Source organism: Mastigoproctus giganteus, chromosome 6, assembly GCF_048544385.1.
Source record: "Mastigoproctus giganteus isolate SK-2022 chromosome 6, ASM4854438v1, whole genome shotgun sequence".
NCBI classification, from domain to species: domain Eukaryota; kingdom Metazoa; phylum Arthropoda; class Arachnida; order Uropygi; family Thelyphonidae; genus Mastigoproctus; species Mastigoproctus giganteus.
In genome coordinates, this window is record NC_143580.1 from 22,681,906 (window position 1) to 22,705,639 (window position 23,734).

A 23,734-nucleotide genomic window follows, 5' to 3' on the forward strand; every position below is an offset into this window, starting at 1 on the left:
CAAACTGACTCAACAGTGCACTGTCCATCTATATCAACTGGATGCACTTCTTTTGATTTTATGTTTTTCTTAATTAACAGCATAACACCTCCTCCCTTTCTGTCCTGTCTATCCTTTCTGTACACATTGTACTCCCCAAATTCCAGTTCTGCATTCCTTATATCTTTGTGACACCACGTCTCTGCTATCCCAACAATATCCGCCTTTGATGTCTTGACCAACACTTCAAATTCATCAAATTTATTTACTATACTTCTAGCATTGGTATACATGCAAGCATACATGCTCCTATGCCTATTCCTTGTTACCCTAACACATCCCATATACCCAACTATTCCGGGATGACTGCCATATGGTGCAAGGAAGCCTGAGGCTTATGCTGCACCAGCCAAAAAAAAAAAAAAAAAAAATTCTGCGTTACCCTGAGAGAGAGAGAGAGAGAGAGAGAGAGAGAGAGAGAGAGAGAGAGAGAGAGGAGAGAGAGAGAGAGAGAGAGAGAGAGAGAGAGAGAGAGAGAAGTAGAAGGGAATCACCAAGAAAGAGAAGAATGGTGATATCCGGCTAAGGACCCTGGGTGTGCCAAGCCCATACTCACCAGATGTGAGAAAACTGGCTAATTAATGTGTCGTGGACAGACAACGTCCATTTCTACATTCATTGCACTGACAAAGTGAGATCACGCTCGCAGTAATGCCATTTTGACAAATAAAAACTTCATACTTATATTAAACTTGCTATATGATATTTCTGGCATCTAACATAATGATTATAATCACTATACTTCCACACTACGTAGAACAGGACTGAGTTCAATTTCTGCCTCGATGGAGGAATTTTATAGGCTCTTTCCGCACGCAATATATAAACATGACTGACGCCTCGGTTGCCTAGACTAAAATCCAAACAAACCAATAAAATACTGTAATGGTTAGCGCTTTATTGCCAAAATAATATTTTGATTATTATAACAATGTAAATTTGAATGTGATGCAAATCTCATATAGCAAAAGGAACAAAAATTATTAGTAGTATTAGTAGTGGTACATCATGCAAGAAAGCAAGCTTATACAGCATCAGCCAAAAAAAAAAAAAAAAAAATACATTCCCATTTCACCTATCCATTCGCTCCAAAAATTTGTCCAGTTCTTCCTTGAATCTATTTAAGCTGTCAACTGGAAGTTTAGTTTGTTCCAGCAATCAACCACTCGCTGGTTAAAAGCAAATTTCCCCACATTTATTCTAAGACAGTTGCTAATTCTGCAACTGTCTTTCCTCAATTTGAATTTATGCCCCCTCAAGTGTGTAAGCTGAGAAAGAGGAAGAATTCCATTAGCATTACGCTGGCTCGAACCATTCAAATCCTTATACACCTCAATCAGATCATCTACATCCTTCCTGAAATGATGCTCCCAGACGTATATACAGTACTCAAGGTGTGGCCTGACCATTGCCTTATACAAAGGGATAATCACTTCCTTATTCCTGCTAGAAAAGTTCCTTATTGATGTGTCGTGGACAGACAAGGTCCATTTCTACCTTCATTACACTGCCAAAATGAGATTATGCCCGCAGTTATGTCATTTTCGCAAAGAAAAACTTCATGCTTATATTGAACCTCCTCTCCAGGATGATAAACTTGCTATATGGTATTTCTCGCATCTAACATAATGATTATAATCACTATATTTCTACATTATGTAGAACAGGCCTGGGTTCAATTTCTGCCTCGATGGAGGAATTTTATAGGCTCTTTCAGAAATGTGTAAGAAACAAGCAATCTATAAACATGACTAACGTCTCATGGCCTCGGTTGCCTCGACGAAAATCCAAACAAACCAATAAAATACTGCAATTGTTAGCTTTATTACCAAAATAATATTTTAATTATTATAATAATGTAAATTTGAATGTGATGTAAATCTCATACAGCAAAAGGAACAAAAATTATTAGAATGAAAAACTTTTTGTAGATTTTGTAACAGCGAAATTGTAAGTACACCATTCAGCCTGCTTTTGTTTTTTTTTATATGAAGTTTTGTTCGGCAATTCGAAAGCATGTTTTGAAAATAGTTTATGTTAATAATTTTTTACTATTTATAAAATATATACCCGGAATTATAAAACAGAATATTGCTAGCCAGTGTATGTGCAGCTGAATTCTTTCATTCTGCAAGACGGATGAATGTATCCTGACACTAGAAGATTGACGATATTACAGTTAGCTGGGAATATGTCTGAGTATATTTTAGTCACGTCCATGATGCAGCACGTGACTGAATAACGCAGGATTGGATAACACTCATCTTGGTGTTCTCTAACATCAGATTTCATGTTATTTGATTACATCACTTTTCTCTTTCTTTTTACTTCCAGTCTACATGATAGAAAGGAAGATGATGGCAAACCGATCAGTTTTTAATAAAACATAAGGAAGGATATCTCTGGAATTACAGCTCATCTCTGAAGCCCAGTAGTTCCACGTTCCTTCCGTGCTCGCCACAAAAAATTCAAAAATGGAAAGAAATAAAAAAATACTGTACTTATTTATTTTTTTTCCCCTTGCAGTATGAAATGTATATATTCACATGTTTTAATGACTTAGTTAAATTTAATCTCAGTTCCATTCAAATGGAAACCACAACTATATTAGTTATACATTTTAAAAATACTAGAATTGTTTTTTTAAAATGTCATTTTAATCGTTGCATTAATTTAAATTTAACTTTTTGATATTAGTAAGCATTGAGCTTGTCATGTTAATTAATAAACCAAAGTTCATAGAGAGAGAGGGATAAATAAAAAAAAATTTAAAAAAATACGCAATCATCAAAAGGGATCGGAAATAATTAAGACTAGCCGTGTTGAAATACGGCTAGTCTTTGTGGATTGATTTGTGGACTTAGCAGTCACGTGGATTTGAACCCCATTTATTCAAAGCACTTGCACATTTGTATTCACAAAGCTCTGCATAATTTTATTATGCAGAGCTTTGTGAATATAGAGACAATTTTAATTTTGCCGGATGTGAATTCCTGGAAAACTTTCAGTTACAAAAAAAGTAAGTATCCTTTTTGTTAACTAAATCTAAAAATATTATCAAAATAACATTTTGATAATATTTTTAGTTTTATTTTTATTTTTAGTATTATTTTTAATGGATCCATGTAGCTGGACTGGGCCGGTGAGTATCAAGCTTGTATAAAGAAGAAGAGCCGCGCGTTCGAATCCGCCCCCCCCCATCTCACCGGTATGGATGCTGCTATTCTCCAATATTTTTTTAATGATGATTTATAAATGGTGCAATATGACTTTAGCAATCGAATCGCCTTAAAAACTAAATACATTCTACTTATACTGTAGTCTGAACTAGTATTGAATGTCTAACAAAACGAATTATTTTATACCTTGCAAATAGCAGCAGTAGTACTGAGAGGAGACATGTGATGCAAGAAAGCAAGCTTATGTAGCATTAACCAAAAAAAAAAAAAAAAAACATTTCACACATCCATTCCCTCTAAACGTTTGTCCAGTTCCTCCTTGAATTTATTTAAACTATCAACTTCCACATCAACAGATGAAAGTGTGTTCCAGCAATCAACTACCCGCTGGCTAAAGGCAAATTTCCGCACATCTGTCTTTCCTCAATTTGAATTTATGCCCCCTCAGGTTTGTAATCTTAGAAAGAGGAAGAATCATATCAGAATTGATCCTGTTCAACCCATTCAAGGCCTTATACACCTCAATCAGATCAACTCGCAGGTGCCTAGTCTCCAGACACTGTAATTTCAATAACTTAAGCTTTTTCTTCGTAAGAGCAACCGTTTTTTGCATTCACTAATCTTGTTGCCCTTCTCTGTACTCGCTACAGCAACTCTACATCCTTCTTAAAATGAGGCCTCCAGACTTGTACGCAGTACTGAGGTGTGGCCTGACCATTGCCTTATACAAAGGGATAATCACCTCATTTTCCCTACTAGCAAAATTCCTGTATATCATTGACAATACCCCATGAACTGCTTTGGCAGCCCGTCTGCACTGCTCAGAGAACTTTATATCTGACTGCACAATTACCCCCAAATCTTTTTCATTCTTCACTACCCTGAGTGTAGTACCACACAGTTGGTATGTTACTCTGGGGTTACTGCTACCCATGTGCAGTACTTTGCATTTGTCAACAAACTTCGACATTAAGCCTATAACTTCATCAATATCATTGATAAATATAGAAAACAACAGTGGGCCCAACACAGAACCTTGGGGAACTCCACTAATAACATTAGTCCACGAAGAGCAGCTTCCATTGATTACCACTCTCTGTCTTCTCCCACTCAACCACCCTTTTATCCATTGTAGCAACTTGTCTTTAGTACATAATAACCATAAAATTACAATTTAGGAAATATCTAAAACAGACTGATTGATTGTTGTAGGGTTTTAGGTAGATCAGCCACTTCGACTATAGTGCGCAGTGTATATTATAACTGTAAACTTCTCGTGTTCTGCGCTTGATTTGTCTGCTGGATGAAAAACCCGAGTTTCCTTTAGAACAAAACCATGCTACCTTTGACTGAGACCGCACAACTCAGCCACGCTGTGAAAAAGGCCATAAAAATTTCCAGCCTCATTGATGGGATTCGAACTCAGGTCGTTTCCACCCGGTGTAGGGTGGGAGGAGACGTAAGGAAGGACGAAGATTATACGAACTATGCTAGACGCGAAGGTTATGTAAAACAGAAAGAAATTAGTGTTTGGAAATTATTGAAATACTAGCGATTTGTTTGTTTCTGCACATTTCATGTGCAGAATTCTCGTGGGCTGCTAGAAATGTGTAAGGAACACAATCCTGATGATAATATAAGAAAATTTATAAGGACCCTATGAGAGGCTAGATTTGTAACGTAGGAGGTAGGAGAATTTAAGCAATATATCGACCCCATGAAGCGTCAGTGTCCTGATCTGTAATTGCGTGTATTCTCCAGTCAGTTTGCTGTTTTCTGAAAGAAAAACAGAGTTACCTAGAGGAAAAATTATGCAACCCTCCACTGAGACTGACTAACTCGGCAACGTTGTGAAAAAACCTACCATACAAATGCAAATAGGAAAATGTAGCATAAAGAAAGACACCGCATAGAAATTTTTAAAATTCCATGAAATTTCTATTTTAAATTCCTTTTTAATTGAAGTATTCAATTATTTGTTGCTGAATTCTTTAAATCGGGAAGCATCGATCCTATGGTGTAATTAGTAAATTAAGCTGATCAACCAAAAGAAATAAACTTAAGGGGATAAAAAAACGTTAATGTGGGAGTGCAAGTAATTAAAAGACTAGCTCAAAGCCTGGAGTGTGCATACACTGAGAACAGATGCGTTCGTCGCGCTCCCATTATTGTTCTTATTGGCTACTGAACCGAAAAGTAAACACAAGTTGGGCTATAATCTCGGTAGACATGTTGTGCAATAGGGCATAAAAGCGTATCATCATTTCTCCTCTCGAGCTGATGCTTTTGCTGTTCGTCGTATTTTATTAAAAAGGCATCGTTTTGCCATTAGCTTCCATTTCTTTCTCTGTGGAGCTGCTGGTAGAGCAAAAAGAAAACTCGAGGAGTAATCAAATAACACCGAATCTGATGTTAGAGCAAACAACACGGCGAAGACCATCTAATCAAAACATTATGGTTGCGTGTTGTAGACAGTAACGTGACTGAAATGCAATCAGAGAAAACTCTAGGATCAATGCTAATATCGGTAGTAGTTCACAAACAGTACTGATAGAGAATTCTGTGATTCGACTGCTGGAAACTGTCTTAAACAAACAGCTGCTTCATTTTAGACTAGATTTCACAGAGATACAGATTTAATGTTGAAAAAGAGACTATTGGCCCACATGTCTATGAATTGCTTGCATTGTAAGGCTAGTCAGTTTATGGAACAGAAAAATCCGGCGCCTCCATCTTTTAATACTCAGTTTTATTAAACGAGTTGACGTTGCGAAGGAATTTTCAGATCTTTTTCCACAGAGTCACTCAATGATAATTAGTGATGAATGGTAGACCGGATTTTAGGCTTATCCAGTGGTTTCATTATTGGATACCATATCAATCATAATTTTTGTGTGCTACTGCAGAGATTCACGTCTCGGTCTTACTTGTAGATGTTTACAAACAATAAGGTTACAAAGAATTTGTCGGAATCTGTGTTGTCTGATTTAACAGTAATGTCTCACACAGTATCTAGCCAATAACCTATTGGAGTATGGAAGTACCAAAAGATGTGAACACATCGAAAAACAATTCAATAATCATCTACTACCGTATTATACAGAATTTGTTTCCTCAATGCCTCCAATCACCACAAAAAATTCTATAATCTCATTATGGTACAACAGCTCTCTTCACTAACAGAGTTCTCATACCTTGAGAGAAAATGCCCCACCTGATTCTGTTGAGCGTACAAAATTACAAAATGAAACAATACCAACTATAAAGACATTTATTCTCTTATATTACAAGAAGACTATGACATCTACTTTTTAGTGGAAACATGGCTCACTCAGGCTGTTAGGGACAGTGAATTGTCCCACCGGGCTTTGTTGTTATTCGTAGGGATAGACTGGATAATAGAGGCGGTGGGCTCATGATTGTTTGGCAAAAAGAGATTCCTATCTCAAAAATCAAAGTCTTGGTTAACATTGAAGGTATTTTCCTCCAACTGGGCAGTGGCCCTTATACCTGCTATGTTATGCTTGTCTACCTTCTATCACCTGTAGATAACTCTCTTATGATGGAATTTGAGAACAGTATCGACCAAATTCTTGATCAACATCTGGGAATAGACCATTTAATTGTTTTAGGAGACTTTAATATGCCACATGCCTACAATGGATGTAATGCTATTCCAACTAATATTTGGACACTTAAAGGTAGATTTCAAAAAATCTTCATCTCTTTAAAAATTGAATCAAATCTGTGAATTTCCAACTAGAAACGAAAACTACTTGGATTTAGTCTTCACCAACTTTCGGTGGTCTTTAAGCCAACTAATCTTTTCAAATCAGATCACATTCCCGTGGCTTTTTCCATCAAGAAGAGATCAGTTAAAGATGCGGATTTAGAACGAAAACAGAAGCTCAATTTCAATAAAGTGAAATGGCCTGATATGAATTATGCATTTAAAAACTGTAATTGGAAATTACCATTACAAATCAATAATCCTCAAGGACTACTTTTACCAAATCATTAACGAAGTTACAAACAACCTTGTTCCATGCTATAGTGCTCCTGATCCAAACTACCCACACTGGTTCTCTAAGGAACTAAAATCCCTACTGGCAAAAAAACGAAAAATGCATAGTAGGTTTAAGATAAATAAGTAAATATGTATTTACAATAAATATTCTTCCTTAAGAAGACAGGTTAAGATGACATTAAAACAGGACTACAAAAAGTAGTTGGGCTTCGTCGAAAGAAATCTGAAGCAAAAGATATGAAGCCTATATTCAGCTATTTCAAGGCAGAAAAATCAAAATGCGGCTGTAAACACGCTAGATATTCCCAATGATTTGTCATCTCTGTCTGAAGCAGACTACCTTGCTACTAACTTTGAAGAAATTTACAAAACAGATACAGTAGATGACGGGATGGAAGGTAACGAAAATTTTCCTTTCAACTACATTGATACACTAACAGTATTTGAAATCAACCAAGCAGAACTGTTGAGCACAATCCACAGTATGAAAAAGGACCTCGCACGAGGCCCGGAAGGTATCTCTACTGTTTTATGGAAAAAATGTGGAACCACACTTGTAGAGCCATTACTTCACTTAATAAAATTGTTCTTTGAAAGTGGATTCTATCCAGCGCAACTGAAAAAGGCCACTGTTACTCTTCTTTACAAAAAAGGAGACAAATCCTCACCCAACAACTACAGACGAGTTTGTCAATTAAATACACTCTCAAAGATAATTGAATCCATTGTAATGAAGCAACTATTTAACTTTATGAAACTTAATTTGTCAGATTACTCTCACGGATTTATCAAGGGTCGTTCCACCTGCACAGATATGATTTCGTTTTTCTCGAATATATCCCAGGCGCTTGACGAAGGAGAACAAGTCGACTCCATCTTCCTTGATTTAAGCAAAGCCTTCGACAAGGTAGTCCATCAGAGACTAATCAATAAACTGGATTGCTATGGTCTCAGAGGACAGGCATTAAACTGGATTGCAAACTACTCGGAAGGTAGAGAAATGTCGGTGACATTTATAGGTAAAATCTCATTTCTTTTCACAGTGTTCATCCTTAAACCCGCTTTTATTTCTTATCTCCATCAACGACCTGCCAAGTACCCTTGGAGACTATCAAATCCAAATCAACATATTTGCAGACGACATAAAAATTTATAAAGCAATTCGCAGTAAGTACCAATGACTGCATCATCCTAAAAGAAGCTCTTCAACGAGTTATTCAGTGGCTGGAGGAGAACAAAACGGTAATCAATGAAAAAAATAAGTGTGAGCTGATGAGCTTTGCTAATGCCCACAAGAAAAACTAACTTAATTTTTCTTATTGTATCAACAACAAGGCAATCAAAAAAGTTAGTACAGCCAAATATTTAGGTATCTTTATTAAAGAATCATTTTTCCTTTGATGTCCATGTCTCAAACATTGTGAAGGCAGCTAGCAAAAAACTAGGTTTCCTGAAAAGAATTAACCGAGACTTCAATCAATTGGCACTTTTCATCTTTCTCTACAAAATCTATGTTAGGCCAGCCCTAGAATTTGACTCACAGGTCTGGTCCCCACATGCAGCTTACCAAAAATTAGAAATTTAAAATATTCAAAAAAGAGCAATACAGTACGTTTGCTTTAAAAGTGGCCTTGAATGCAATGAGAAATCCTACCAACAGTGGTGTGTATTCTTTGGACTTGAAACGCTGGAAGAAAGAAAAGATAAAGCCGACTTACTCCTTTTTAACCAGTTGTTAAATGGTACCCTGAATTGCCCTCATCTCGTCTCAAATAAATTTAAACGCACCGACAAGAGCTTTAAGAAACCATCCAATGCTGAAACCATCCTATGCGAGAACAAATTTTGGATACTACAACTTCTATAACAGGACTGCAAGATCAATCAACAAAGCAAATCTGGAGATATTTGACACCCCTGGACACTTCAAGAGGCAACTGAAATCGCTAACCTCATCTGTTACCTGAACCTTAAAATTGACTATTCTTGCAAGTTCTAAGACCCTGATTGTGAAATGTGTGTGACGAAATACCAGAGCTCTATCTTACTCCTATCTGTTCACTTAAATCTGACTGAATCATCCTATTTTTATCTATTTAGTTTTATTTTCAATTTACTGTTTTGCGTTCTCTTTATGTACATTTACTTTTCGCTTTACTTTGTAAATGTATACGCCAAGTTTCTGCTTTGAAGCTGTGTAATAATGTTTTGTAGCTGTACCCTCAGGCACGTTTGATTGCTGTTTTGTAGCCGTTAACAATAATAATAATAATAATAATAACAACATCAATCCCACCGAGCATCTGTGGTTTGTGTTGGAATAGCAACTCCGATCTGTGGCGTCTCAGCCACGGACCTTACAGGAGTTAAAAGGATCTGCTGGTTACGTGTTGGTACCAGATACCACAAGACACATTTAGAAATCTTGTACCATCCATACCTCGCCGGGTACGAGCTGTTTTGGCTACACGTGGAGAACCAACATGATATTAGTTAGGTGGTCATAATTTTTTGGCTGATCGGTGTATATTACTAGAGACGCACATACGAGTATACTTTAGGTGAAGTATACACCGATTTTTTTGGAGGCCCGCAAAAATCAGAAGCATAACTACAATTTCTAGATTCTCCGCGATAGTTTTAAATCTCCCAGCTTGTCAGTAACCATAAATCAATGACCGAGGAATTTTTATGGGTCGTTTTCGCAACGTGGCTGAGTCGGTCTAAGGTGAGGGTAGTAGGATGGTTTTTTTTCTCCAGAGAAGTCGGGCTTTTTCGTCCGGCAAACAGCAAACCGACAACAGAACACACACAATTTACGTACAATACGGCTTAAGTTCCTGATGGAGCTAAAATCCGAAAAACAACCAACCGTTATACACCGCTAAACATTCTCTCTGCAACCCGGGTGTTTCTCCAAGTGATGCATATTTTTGGTAGCTTGAAAAAAGCTCAAAGGTAAAAAACTCGGATAGAATAAAGTGAGTATCCGAGATATTCATCATGGATTGCTCCCATGACGTTGTGATGATTTCTCGTGGTGTTACTGTAAAATGGACTACTTCTCCTCTTGGCAGTTTGTTGGTAGTAACTCGGCACACCACTCCCCAAGGGTCCGAGTTACCAATGGTGGAACCGATCTGCACCGCTCTATAGACCAATGACGGTGTTCGTCGTCCCATGCAAGGCGAAATCGCTGATTACGGATGGTGATATTTGGCTTAAGCGCAGCCGCTCTACCAGAAAAACGGTGGCTGTACGTAGCTTGTTCGTACAGACCCTGTTGGCGCCTTAAACTCCTAGTTGATGTTTTGCAGGGATCTGACGAGATTGTCGAATCGCCCTTCCGAATACATTCTGGTCACGTCGGGTGAGCCTCTGTAGTTTTCCTGTGCGTCACTGGACGGCGGGGTATGCTCGCATTTCTATTTCATGATAATATCACCAACAATTGACTTTGGATGATATAGATTGTCAGCAATTGAACGCATCGACGAGCCAGCAATGCGACATCCGACAATATACCCCTCTTGAAATCAGTCAGTTGGCTTTGAACTTTGAACGCCTATGAGAACAAGGAAAACAACTAACAAACACAACTTGTATGGTTCCTCAGCTTTCCTTTTATACAGGTCTGAATCCCCTGCTTATCCGGAAAGTTCCATTAAAAACAGGTGTGTCCAAATATTTTTGGGGACTAGTGAATGTTCATATTTAATAAATATACACTGAAAGGACAGAATTCATGGAATACCTGGTTCCTGGGCAACGCGACGCTGTCACCCCTCTCATTAGTGGACGAACCCTCCGCTTGGCAGGTATATAGGTACACTGCATTCACATACACGACAATTCGATGTCAGTATGGATAAACATCATGAGTTAACCGACTTTGAAAGAGGGATGATAGTGGGTGCCCGACTCATAGGTCACTCTATCGTGGAGGTGGTACAGAAAATGCACTATCCCCATTCGACAGTATCAAGAGTGTATCGAGAATACGCCATTTCCGGAATAACATCTCATCGTGGATAGAGCTGTGGGCAGAGAAAAATTGGTGGGTGAACGTGGTCGTCGACGTCTGTCTCACATTGTTTCAGCCAACCGGAGAGCGACAGTGGCACAAATCACCGCCGACTTCAACGAGGGAGATGCCAGAAACGTCTCCACCATGAACATCAGGCAATCATTAGCTGCAATAGGCTATGGGAGCCGCTGACCCACCAGAGTCCCATTGCTAATACCACCACCACACAGGACTCTAAACCTTAACTTTGTGAAAGAACATCGGCACTGGACCTTGGATGATTGGAGACGGGTCTCCTAGTCCGATGAGTCCCGTTTCCAGTTATTTCGAAGGGACCGGAGGGTGCGTAACCGGCGGAAACCGCCCGAAGCTATACAACCGTCATGTCAACAAGGAACTGTTTAGGCAGATGGACGGTCGGTAATGGTCTGAGGCGTGTTCAACTGGCACAAGTTGGGACGTCTGGTATGTCTAGACGCATCTCTCAATGGTCCAGGTTATGTGTCTATCCATGCAGACCATCTACATCCCTTCATGGTCATCGTGCATCCACAGGGCAATGGATGCACGATGATCATGACAATGCGCCTCTCCACAGAGCCGTGGTGGCTAGAACATGTAATTCGAAGAGCATACCGCATATTTTACCACCACAGAATGGCCACCCTGTTCACTGGTGTGTCAATAGCATCTTTGGGATGCTGTGGAAAGGTCCGTTCGAGCTTTGGATTCTCCACCCAGGAATGCGACGGAATTATGGACAACGGTTCAACAAGAATGGATGGAAATACCTGTGGAATGCTTTTTTTATCCGGCCGAAAGTTGGGCCTACCCGTTACTAAGTAGGTATCCCAATATTTTTGCCCACTCAATGTATACAGAATGTATAAAGCTTTCTGACATATTTTTGCAATTTCATTGTTTTTTTAATGGTAAATAAAAATGAAATAAGGGTAATATACTTTTCCTTTAAATTTTGCAAATAAATATTTTTTAATTTAATTTAAAATAACATCCTACGGCGGACAGAAATTCGCTTAACGCTGAGCTGCCAGGAACGTATCGTGTTTCTCGCGTTAAGCGAGGGTTACTTGTGTAATTTTTTTTATTAATGTACATATTTTCTGTAACCATATTTAGACTTTAAGATAATATTCGAATGGAAATAAATTAGTTCAATGAATGCTGACTTAGGTTTTGTTTGTTCGCATCGCACAGAATGGAGCACTAAGAATATTTTTATTTTATTTTGCCGCACTCACCTATTTTATGAAGTCTACCAGCTGAGTAGAGTGATATAAAAATGGGTGCCAAGGTTAACTCACTGTTGCAGAAGATATTGCACAAAAAGCAAAAGAAAAAATGGGTGTCATCAAAAAAAGTTCTCATGATTTGGCAACTTGCCAAGATCGGTGGTTTCCCGACATTCAACTAAGTTTGTTGGTATTTGCTTTGGATTCCCGAAGAATACGAATCGTGAGTGGTAGATCACGACAGCAAATAACCACGCCCACACAAATTGTGATGAAAGAAAATTTTCTTCTTTTTCTAGTTGCTCAGAGAAGGTGGTCCTCACCTCCTCATCTTGACAAATGCGAGGAGCTGCAACGTAAAAAGGGCAAAAACAAAAAATAAAACAGAGTGGAACTCTAGCTCGATCGATGTGACCTCTACTGGGGAAAGTAACTGTTATCAGAAACACACATGCTTTTGACAGAACGTGCTAAAGCCGAGATAAATAGTGTGATGCTTACAATGGAGAGAGAGAGAGAGAGAGAGAGAGAGAGAGAGAATGAATGAAGGAGGGCGAATACGCATTTTTCTCAGTGAGGAAAAAAGAACCGGAAAAAAAAATTGTTCTCGAAATAGTTTCAAAATATCGATCAGAATCTTAATGATAATGAACAAAAGAGGACTTTTTGTTGTCTCGAAACTTACCAAAACCAGTTCTTTTGACGACTGTCAACATTTTATCATATTTGACTGTAGTCATGGTGACCTTTTGAAGACTATGCTAATCCAGGTTTGTATTTGCAGAAATTCTCCAGATCTGCAGTCCGTGCATTTCTCCTTTGGTTCTTTTCCCCTAAACGCCCACGTTTTGTGTTGCCTAGCAACACACAACGTAGGCGATACATGAGAAAAGGGAATATTTCCGCTTAACATCAAAATATTTATTGTGTCGCTTAGAGAAATTACCTTTCCGTTATAGGAGAGTTGCTCGATTTACTTCTCATCTCAATATCCATTTATTTTGGTCTTATTATAGCTTTAGTCCAAGCGATAATATCCACTCATCTGTTTTATTAGATCATGGATGGAGAAACTTTATTGACTTCCGCTCTTTGTGAAACATTAATTTTATCTTTCTAGTTATTTCAATGGATTTTTCAATGTTCTGTTATTCTAAGACTAATTTTGTTGTTTTGATGGAGTAGATGGAAAAATTAATCCGTGAGATGCAAAATCCAGAATCAGGAATTCCTGTAAGAAGTCAAAAGCTCTTCCTCACAACAATTCCGTGTGCCTTTGTAGGTAAGAAAATAATTTATTATACCATGTACTATTTCGTTTGCAAAAATAAAGTCTTAAAAAGTAAATATTTTAAATAAAACATTTATTTACAACAGCAATTTTGAGGGACTTTACTTTTAGAAGAGCGTAGACTTTTACTGCCATCTACTGAAAAACTAAGCTGTCATTTTTTTCTACTTTAGGAAATATGTTTTTTAAACGTCTCCAATACTTTAAATGCTTAAAATTAATATTTATGACACAATTAAAACTATGCAATAATTTCGTTTAAAAAGACAATGATATTGTTATTTAAAGATAGGAAATTATTTTTATAATTAACACAGTTATGGATCTTAAATATTCTTTTCGCGGCATGGTGCGCAGGTGTATCAAGAACTGGATTGAAATATTATGAATTTTATTAATTATAATGAATTAAGGTTATTATTATATTAAAACTATTCTTATACCACGTGAATTAGTAAATGTAATAGTATTATTGGTAATTGTAATATTCTAAAATATTAAAATTTGTAACCCTTTCTATTTTCTTTTCCCCCAACACTTGGTCTGACGATGGGTATTGGTACGATACCCGAAACGTCACCTTAATGTACAGTAATGTAGGCGAATAGTCTAATAAACTATATTAATTTTCACGTGGTATAAGACTGGTTTTAATATAATAATAACTTTAATGGAAAACAACCACGTAGCATCCTTCCCTAACTATATAATGAATTAATTATAATGAATTTTATTAATTTTATATTACTATGTCAAAAGAACTGAAAATTTTCAGAATCGGACTGCATATTAATTCATTATATAGAAATATTTTACATTTTAGTAAAGGTTTTAAGAATATTACTACTGTGTTTTATTATGATAAATAACTAAGAAGCTAAAAATATAAAAACCTTAGATATGAAAAACATTCTTTATTTCAGGTAACGATCTTATTGAATGGCTGATGGATAAGCTAAAAATTGAAGATTCTTGTAAGTATTAATAATTATAAACTAAGAATAATTAATTATGAATTCAATTATACTTTGAATTTTTAGATTAGAAATTTTGATGTAATAAAATATTAGGATTTAAAAACGTCTGATTTTATTACATAATACTAGAGGGATTAAATTTATAATTGTATACATTATTAATATCATTTATCATTTTATAAGTTTATTCTTAAAATGTATATATATAAATAAATAAAAGTACAAATATAAATATAAAATAAGAACTCGATTTAATTTAATTAAAATTTATAAATGCAATATAAAATAAATAATAATAAATAAAATAATTATATGTAAATATAAAAATATTAAAAAATTGCATACGAATAAAATATATTTCATATTACATTTATATTGGAAATTATATTAACACCTTTTCTATTAGAATTAAATATCTAAAAGTACAATACAATTAAATTTTACATACTAAAATTAATGAATTTAGAAAATTTAAAAGAACAATAAAATTAATCCTTGCATACCCTTTTAATTAAAACATTAATGAAAACCTTGGTTTTATAAATTTCAGCGGAAGCACTTCATCTAGCTAATCTCCTGTGCCAACATGGCTACTTCTTCCCAGTCAGTGAAACCAAACCCCTTATACTCAAAGATGACAGTACATTCTACAGATTTCAGGTAAAATTACTTCTAAAAGCCATAAATCCTCTTTCTGGATTCATGAAGATAAGCTCAAAGGTCAAAGTGTCTGTGCAGATAATTAATTTAGGATAATGAAAATAAAGTTATCAATGCTCGGTTATTGTCCCAAAAGTCATTAATTTTATAACTAGTTATTGGTAAAATCTGGTTCCCAGTTCGTGTTGTTTATCATGAAAAGATAAATCAACAAATGTTTCCTTCTTATCTTTCAGAGTCCATTCTTCTGGCCATCCCATCATCAACCTGACAATACAGAATATGGTGAGTAAAAGTGCAAAAGCAGTGATTTTAAGGCATAAGCCATCTTTTTGTCTCTCTCTCTCTCTCTCTCTCTCTCTCTCTCTCTCTCTCTCTCTCTCTCTCTCTCTCTCTCTCTCTCTCTCTCTCTCTCTCTCTCTCTCTCTCCGTTTCACTTTCCAACCGATAATTTGAGCAGAAACTTCGTGGGCTTTCGTGAAATACGTTCCGGCAAATGGAAATGACAGCAGTTAACTGCGCTGTGATTGGAAGTTTCGGTCAGTGACCATTGTTGCGCATTTGAAATTGACAGCATGTGTAGTGTCTTGTTAATCGTTTACTTTGTCTATGAAAGCGTTGATCGCTTAATTTCCCAGGTGTTGACGAAGGAACTAATGATCGTTTGTAATAATTTAAGTGTCTGCAGTTGTTGTGCGTAAAATCACAAATGTGACGATACATAAAGTGCTTTAATAAATATTCATCATATGAGCAATATATAGAGTTTATTATTAATATAAAATGAATATTATTTTTTTTGCAGCAATCTACCTCGTAAAGAGAGCTTTGAAGAATAAGCAGAAACATACATTGGAAGATTATGAGCAGGTGAATGATGAATATATATATATATTTTTTTTTGTATATTTATTAGTTATATTTATTATTTATATTAGTTATTAACTTATGAGCAAATTTAAATACGTATGACTATTGCTTGTCTGCAACTCTTGTTGTGTTGTGCGAGTGTACTACTTAGTCTATGGAGTTTGAACTCTTCCAAAATATATATATATATATTTTTTTTTTAGTTTTATCTAGTTACCACTTTGAGCTTTGCTGCTGCGAAGTGCTTCGCATGCTGGTTCAACGGAAAGTCTCGATGCATTTCGCAGATGTTAAATTTCAGATTCATTATGTTCTCTTTCAAGAAAAAATAATAAATCTGAAATTAACTAATTTCTCCAATTTTGAAGGTTCTTTGGAAAACGTATATATTTTTCCGATTGCTCATACGCTAGCATATTACAGATTGCTCAAACGCGAGCCAAGTACACGTTCAGTGAAAATTGTAATGGCTGTGTTTTATGTAGGGTCCGAATCTTTGAAAAATTTTGCGGGGTTGCACAGTGTATATATGCACCTAAACTCCATCCAAAGAACAATGCTACTTACAGTTACCAGGGCGTGCCGCATAGTTAGCACCCCTGCACTCCAGGTCCTTGCAAGCTGTCTGTCCCTCCACTTGGAGGTCATCCGTAGAGATCTCTTCTAACGCTTGAAGAGGGGCATTCCAACGACAATAGTTGATATTACCCTTAACCTCACAAATGATCCCGGGCTTGAAAAGAAGAAAATCACCGAAAAACTTACTAGAATCTGGCAAGAGAGTTGGGAAAACTCTGACAAGGATATAATTACCAGGAAATTCATCCCATCAATTGCATTTACTAGTCTCCTCCCTAGTATTCACCAGGTCTACAAGCTACCTTCCTCCTTACAGACCATGGGCCTTTCAAGCTCAAACTGACAACGCCAGGGATTGAAAATGACCCGATAGGTACATGTGGAGATGAAGAAAGTTGGGACACCACATTATGTACACTTATGCTATATACGAAGACTCCCGACTCAGGTTAATAACTGAAATACAGAAAAACCCACAGCATAATGAGCACCTCTTACTGGCAAGGATGAGCGTTGCTACCTTGCCTTTACTGAGTTTGCGAAAACATTCTTTGAAATTAGACGAGCCAACCGTCAAACAAACCCATAACAGACAGATCAGGACAGTTAAAACCTCCAATGACCAATCAGGACAGTTAAAACCTCCAATGACCAACCATGACTTGCTGACTCCTTATGGAATTACTCTGGCCTTGCAAACTTTTATTGTCCCTGTTCGGGTGGGCTTTCTGGTCCATGGGTGTCCAACCCTTCATTCCTTCCCTGCCTTTCTCATCTGGAGAAAGTCCTTTTCTCTTCGTCCTTCCATCTCCCTCCATGCTTACACTTTTTTTTTCCTTGCTTTATTACCCCTCTTGCTCTTTTTCTTATTTTTTCTTCCGCTTGCTCTTTTTTTTTTCCTTTTTTTTTCTCTCTCTCTTTTTTTAACTTGGACTTCGTCCAGGAAGCTTAGGCGACCCAGGCGGAGTCCAGCCAGACAATAATGGACAGCCTGGCTCACCTCCCAGTAGTGGTGGTGGCGGACAACGTAGGGCCCATGCTGCCAAGAAGCCAGAGAAACAACACAACCCAACACAATACTATGCACATACAACAGACCACACACACTTTATTGTATACAAAAGTGATATATACAATACACCCTTCACAGCAGCAATGCCATTGGTTTTACACTGGCTGGTGGACAATAGCCTTGAGGAGGGGAAGGGGCCCACATCGAGGTTCGGGCTCATCCCCCAGAGCCAACAATAGAATCATTGTCAGATTATTTACAGAATATTATGCTTTTGCAGTATTTACAATGTATTAATAAAGGTATTCATAAATATATATCTATATTCATAAAGATATTCATACCTGACTTTATTCACAACACATTCATAAAGACACCGTACTTTAAACATTATTTACAATATATTGGGCATTATTATGTTGCCTATATCAATGTGCAGTTTGCCTGGCCAAGGTCAGTCTCTTAAGGATCTCTCTTCGGTACTCAGATCCTTCGCAAACCTGCAGAGGTCGCCGTCAACTGAATGGATTATGGGGAGCATCTCTCTGTGCCGAAAACGGTCACTAAGGGCTAGTCTGTTATAGTGGGTTGTGAGCGTGGGAGCTGACCTCAGTCCGGGTAGAGGATTCTTCAGTTGCCCAGTTCCCAGATGCTTGGCTCCGAGACCATTCCTGTTGTCATTTTGGAAGTTAGAACAAGGCGTTTTTTCAATACAAGATCTGGAAGTCGGGCAAAATTTAGTGAGATCGCCATCGCAGTTGTCCTTTGCTGGGGTGGACCACGATGTTCATGCTTAATCCAACGAAGGAGCCAGTATTCGGCGGAGTACACGCGCTTGATGTTGGTACGGGCTGCGGACGCCCAAATTTCCGAGGCATATAATACGACGGAGTGTACGTACCGACGAGTCACATCCAGATCCCTAACGTGGAGCAGTTGTTCTTTGGTGGTCCCGCGCATTTGACAGAATTTTGCTATGAGCTTGTCAATGTGGCGGTTGAAGCTCAGTTTATAATCGAAGACGACTCCCAAGTCCATATGCATCTTGACCACTGGAAAGGAAATGTCGTCTAGAGAAGCTTGGATTTCAGTGGGTTGGGGCTTCAGAGAAAAGACAATTTTAGACTGATTTGGAAGGGTTAATCAGGAGGCCAATTGATGGAGATAGGATCCTAAGTCGTGTAACTTTTCATTGATCTTTTTATTTAGGTTTGAGAGATGTTCGCCGGGTTAATCTGATATATATATCTTAATATCATCGGCATAGCAGAGTATGTCTGCTCTCTGTTGCACAAATGGAATAATAACTGCAGTGAATAATGCTCCGGAGAGGACTCCGCCTTGGGAACTCCCGCTTTTATGTAGAAGTATTTTTTTAGGAGGTGAACAAGCGAGGGGACACTGATTGAGTCGAAGGCAGCTTCCAGGTCGATGTACGTGACAGCAAGCTCTGCTTTAGCTTCTAGTGCACTGAGAACAGTGTTTGTTATGGATGTTAAATTGGTAACTGTGGATCTTCTGGGAATGGCATAGTGAATCTGTGGGGTTTGTGAGGTATAATTTGATTGGTGATGGTTGAAAGTAACGTTTTCTCCATGAGCTTCAAGAGGTTGGAAGAATGAGAGTTGGCCTGAACTGTTTAATGAGGGTTGCAGATTGGCATTTAGGTGTGGCCTCATAGCATATCTGTTCCAGAGAGGAGGAAAGTAGTACTGTGTTAAGACACGGTTAAACATCGATAGCAGAAGATTGATGATAAACGAGCTAAGATATTTGATCATGAATTGTGGCACAAGATCGGGGCCTGCAGTTGCAGTGGGTGGCAATCCATTTATAGCAGTTATAAGCTGCTTCCTGGTGATGTGAAGGGTGGCGAACATATCAGTAGGAACGTTGTTGACGGGTAAGTTGTCTAGGTACATCGGGGCCACAGTATTTGAGAACCAAGCAATGTGGTCCATCCACACTTCAAGGTTCAGTGTTTTAGGAATTCCTGTGTGGTGAGAGTCAAAAAACGATCTGCCTTTTCTTACTGTTGCATTTAAATGCTTTTTAATTGCAAATCATTTCTGGCGGTTGAAATGATTTGCAATTAAAAGGGGTCTGGAGACGGCAATACGATCTTGTATAGCGCCTGACTCTTTCCATCTCTTATGCAGATTTTGTTTTTTTTTTTTGAAAGCTGTTGTTCAGTGGTGGTGTCCACCAAGCTCTCGAACGGGGAATGATGCAGACAGTCTTTGTAGCACCATAACTTATATGGTTCGAATCCATCTGGTCATTTCTGGCATTTACAGAGTTCTGTATACTTCACAAGAGTGCTACTGATGGCGCAGATGTGGGAGACCAACGGTGGCGCCTTACCCTAAATACTATGCTACTATGTATATAAGCACCATCCTCCCCACGTGGGTGGAAAATACCTGGGTTCGATTCCCTTCAATAACGCGACGAACTTTTATGGGCTTCTTTCACTCCATGGCTGATTTAGGTTTTTCTCCCTCCCCCCTCGAAACTCGGAGTTTTCGTCCAGCAAAACAGGCAAATCGAGAGAGAACATACAATTTACGGACATAACACAGGGGTAGATGAGATAATTCTCGGGAAGCCAAATATATATATATACCATTTCACATATATCAGCCAGTTATCTATAACTGTAAGATTATTATAAAATTATATTAAAGGATAAGGCTAGTATAAGATAATATCATTGAGTATAAGATTATTATGTATTTGTATGCATGCAACTATTTAGTAATCCACATAATGTCCAGGGCCGTAACTAGCCCGGATGGAAAATCGCAATCCCGGATAAATTAACTTTTATGTTCTTCATTCATATACTGTTCACGTGCCTCCAACTAATTTTTTTCTGGGTGATATCTTACTGGATGGGTGATACCCTACTGTGTTCCCCAGACCACTCGTGCATGGTGTGGCCCAGTGACACAACACATTATCTTCTTGAAAGATCCCGTTTCTGTTGGGGAAAAAATGTAAAATGGCAGGGTGCACATGGTCTCCTAAGAGCTGCTGGTAGATCTCACAAGTGCAAAATTGGTCCATACGCACTAGTGGTCCTCGTTTTTGCCAACAAAACATGCCTCATATTAAGCTACCACCGTCCCATGCCTAGATAGTCGGCACCCTCACGATGGGTCTATGGCTTCGTGTTGCTTGCGCCACACGCGAAGGCATCCGTTGGCGTGTTATACCACATATTTGGACTCATCCGACCAGCACACTCGTTTCTAATTCTCCAATGTCCGACCAGCGTGTTGTTGACACCACAGCATTTGCCGTCGACGACGATGATCAGCAGTGAGGAGAGGGTGTCTCTTGGGTCGTCTGCTGTGGAACTCCATACGTCTGAATGTGCGGGGCATCGTCATTGGATATTTTACTGCGATGTTAACTGTCGCACAGTGACCTGCCGTTGAGCCGTACGACGCGGTGTACCTTCGCTTACCACAAAAATCCCCTTACGTAATCCTTTACAATTCTATCGGCGGGAGGTGGTTTGACCCATTGTTTTTACACCTTAACCAAACCACTTGAAAAGACCACCACACCCTCCTGCTGCGTGCGTCGGAAGACTCCCAACTTAAGACCAGCGGGGAGGTCAAAGATCTGGTCCAATCCACCCTAACGAAAGACTTTAAATCACGAAACGTTAAATCTCTACGTGCCATTCGCAATCGAGGAGTCCTCCTGGAAGCTACCAACAAAGAAGATCTGACCACAATATCCACGGCAGCTGTCCTGTCCAGCAACCCGCCTAATCGCACAGATCCATCAATCCTTGTTTATGATGTGCCCAATACCACCACTGATACAGAACTCCTGGAGGATCTGTTCAACAAACACCAGGACAAGTTTGACATCTCTTTTGAAGAGATGAAACAAGAGATGGCGTTCAGGTTCTCTATGAAGACTCGCTCATCTGCGACATCACACCGCGTCATGCAGTGTCCCCAGGCTCTTCAAGTACATTATGTCCCATAACAGAATCTTCCTGGGGTGTAGTGTTCACCAATTCAGACTTTGCACAGTGCTAACAAAGTGTTTCTTGTGTCTTGGCTTTGGGCATATATCACAGTATTGCACCCATAGCGTGTGGACACTATGCCCGCAGTGGACATGTACACGGATGAAAGCATTTGCTGTGCTAATTGCAAAAGGAGAAAGAAAGAGAATGGCCACTCGGTCAGAGATGCGGCCTGCCCAGAATATCAAAGAGCCCTGGACCTGGCAAGACTAAGGACCGGTGATGGATGAACCTGTCCCAACCCTCCTATAGCAACCGTCAGACAATGATAAGCCACCACAACCATTCCCAATTGATTCAGCCTCAGCAAACTCTACAAACAAGAATACCTTTACAGGGGTAAAGGGAAGGGTCTTTGCTTTCATAAAGGCGACTACGGCGGCATGAGACAGTATTTAAATTCTATACGGTGGGACAAACTGATGATGTTACCAACAGCAAATTCAAAATGGGAAGCATTCAAAGAGGCGCCTCCGTAGCCAGGTGGGAAGGAGCAGCAGTGCGTAGCACACGCTACTTGATTAAACTGGGTTCGAGCCCGTCACTACCAAATACGGATGATGCGGAAAGGTCAGGGAATGACCACCGCATATCCCAGAGCAATATGGCCTTAGTTGCTAATGCTCCTAAAAAAAAAAAAAAAAAAAACCATTCAAAGAATTAATCTTGGAAGCTACTAGGCTTTTCATATCAACTAAGAAATATTGTTCAAGGTTTAGGCCTAAATGGATGTCAGATGAACTAATGAGACATATGCCAGAGAATAAAATGCATGGGATACATATAAATTAATGGGTGACATGGAAGCCTATGATAGATATAAGCTGGTCTGTAACCAAGTCACAAAAGAGATTAGGCAGGCAAAGGCAGATTATGTGAAATCTTTGGCAAAGGATGCAAAGAAAAACAGCAAAGAGTTTTTGCCTATGTAAACGCTAGAAGGAAAGGGATGAATCAGATTCGTCCACTGGATATTGATGGTTCAACTGTTGATGATCCTGCTCAGGTGGCTAACAAACTAAATGAGTATTTTGCATCTACATTCATACATGAGGGGTTATTCAGGGAGGGGAATGCCAGAGGTGAATTAAACTCTGACAGTGAGCTAGATGATTTTGCAATAACGGAGAGGAAAGTGGAGGAGAAATTGTTGAAGATAAATATAAAAAAGGCACCCGGGGTGTATGGGATCTATCCAGTTATATTAAAGGAGACAGCAAAGGAAGTAAGCAAACCCTTAGCCATAATTATGAGAGCTTCTCTGGACTCAGGGGAGGTACCCATGAACTGGAGATGTGCAAATGTGACGCCAATCCACAAAGGAGGTTCGAGGGGAGACACAGGTAATTACAGACATGTTAGTTTAACTTCTGTTCCAAGGAAATTAATGGAGGCACTGGTCAAAGAAGCACTGCAGGATCATCTAGACAAGACTTCAGTTATAGCTCGGACACAGCATGGTTTTGTTAAGGGAAGGTCTTGCCAGACCAATTTGATTGGATACATTATGTGGTCACAAAGGAACTGGATGCAGGGCACAACTGTGATATCATATATTTGGATCTTAGAAAGGCTTTTGATACTGTTGCACATGGAAGACTGCTGCACAAATTGGAGCAGTGTGGCATTGGAGGCAAATTGCTGCTGTGGATGGTTGAGTGGGAGAAGACAGAGTGGTAAACAATGGACACTGCTCTTCGTGGACTAATGTTATTAGTGGGTTCCCACAGGGTTCAGTGTTGAGTCCATTGTTGTTTACTGTAGTTATT

At 38.6% G+C, this 23,734-nt stretch overlaps 1 protein-coding gene across 2 annotated transcripts in view; it reads left to right on the forward strand.

Moving 5' to 3' along the window:
• The window catches only part of LOC150084082 (regulator of G protein signaling 7-like), a 175,461-nt gene that overhangs the window by 96,586 nt on the left and 55,141 nt on the right, over positions 1–23,734 (forward strand). For both annotated transcript variants that reach the window (XM_090375026.1, XM_090375027.1), the window contains exons 3-7: positions 13,711–13,807; positions 14,740–14,790; positions 15,344–15,453; positions 15,690–15,738; positions 16,259–16,323. In XM_090375026.1, coding sequence (XP_090231152.1) covers positions 13,711–13,807; positions 14,740–14,790; positions 15,344–15,453; positions 15,690–15,738; positions 16,259–16,323 — 372 coding nt within the window. The remainder of the gene's footprint in view (positions 1–13,710; positions 13,808–14,739; positions 14,791–15,343; positions 15,454–15,689; positions 15,739–16,258; positions 16,324–23,734) is intronic.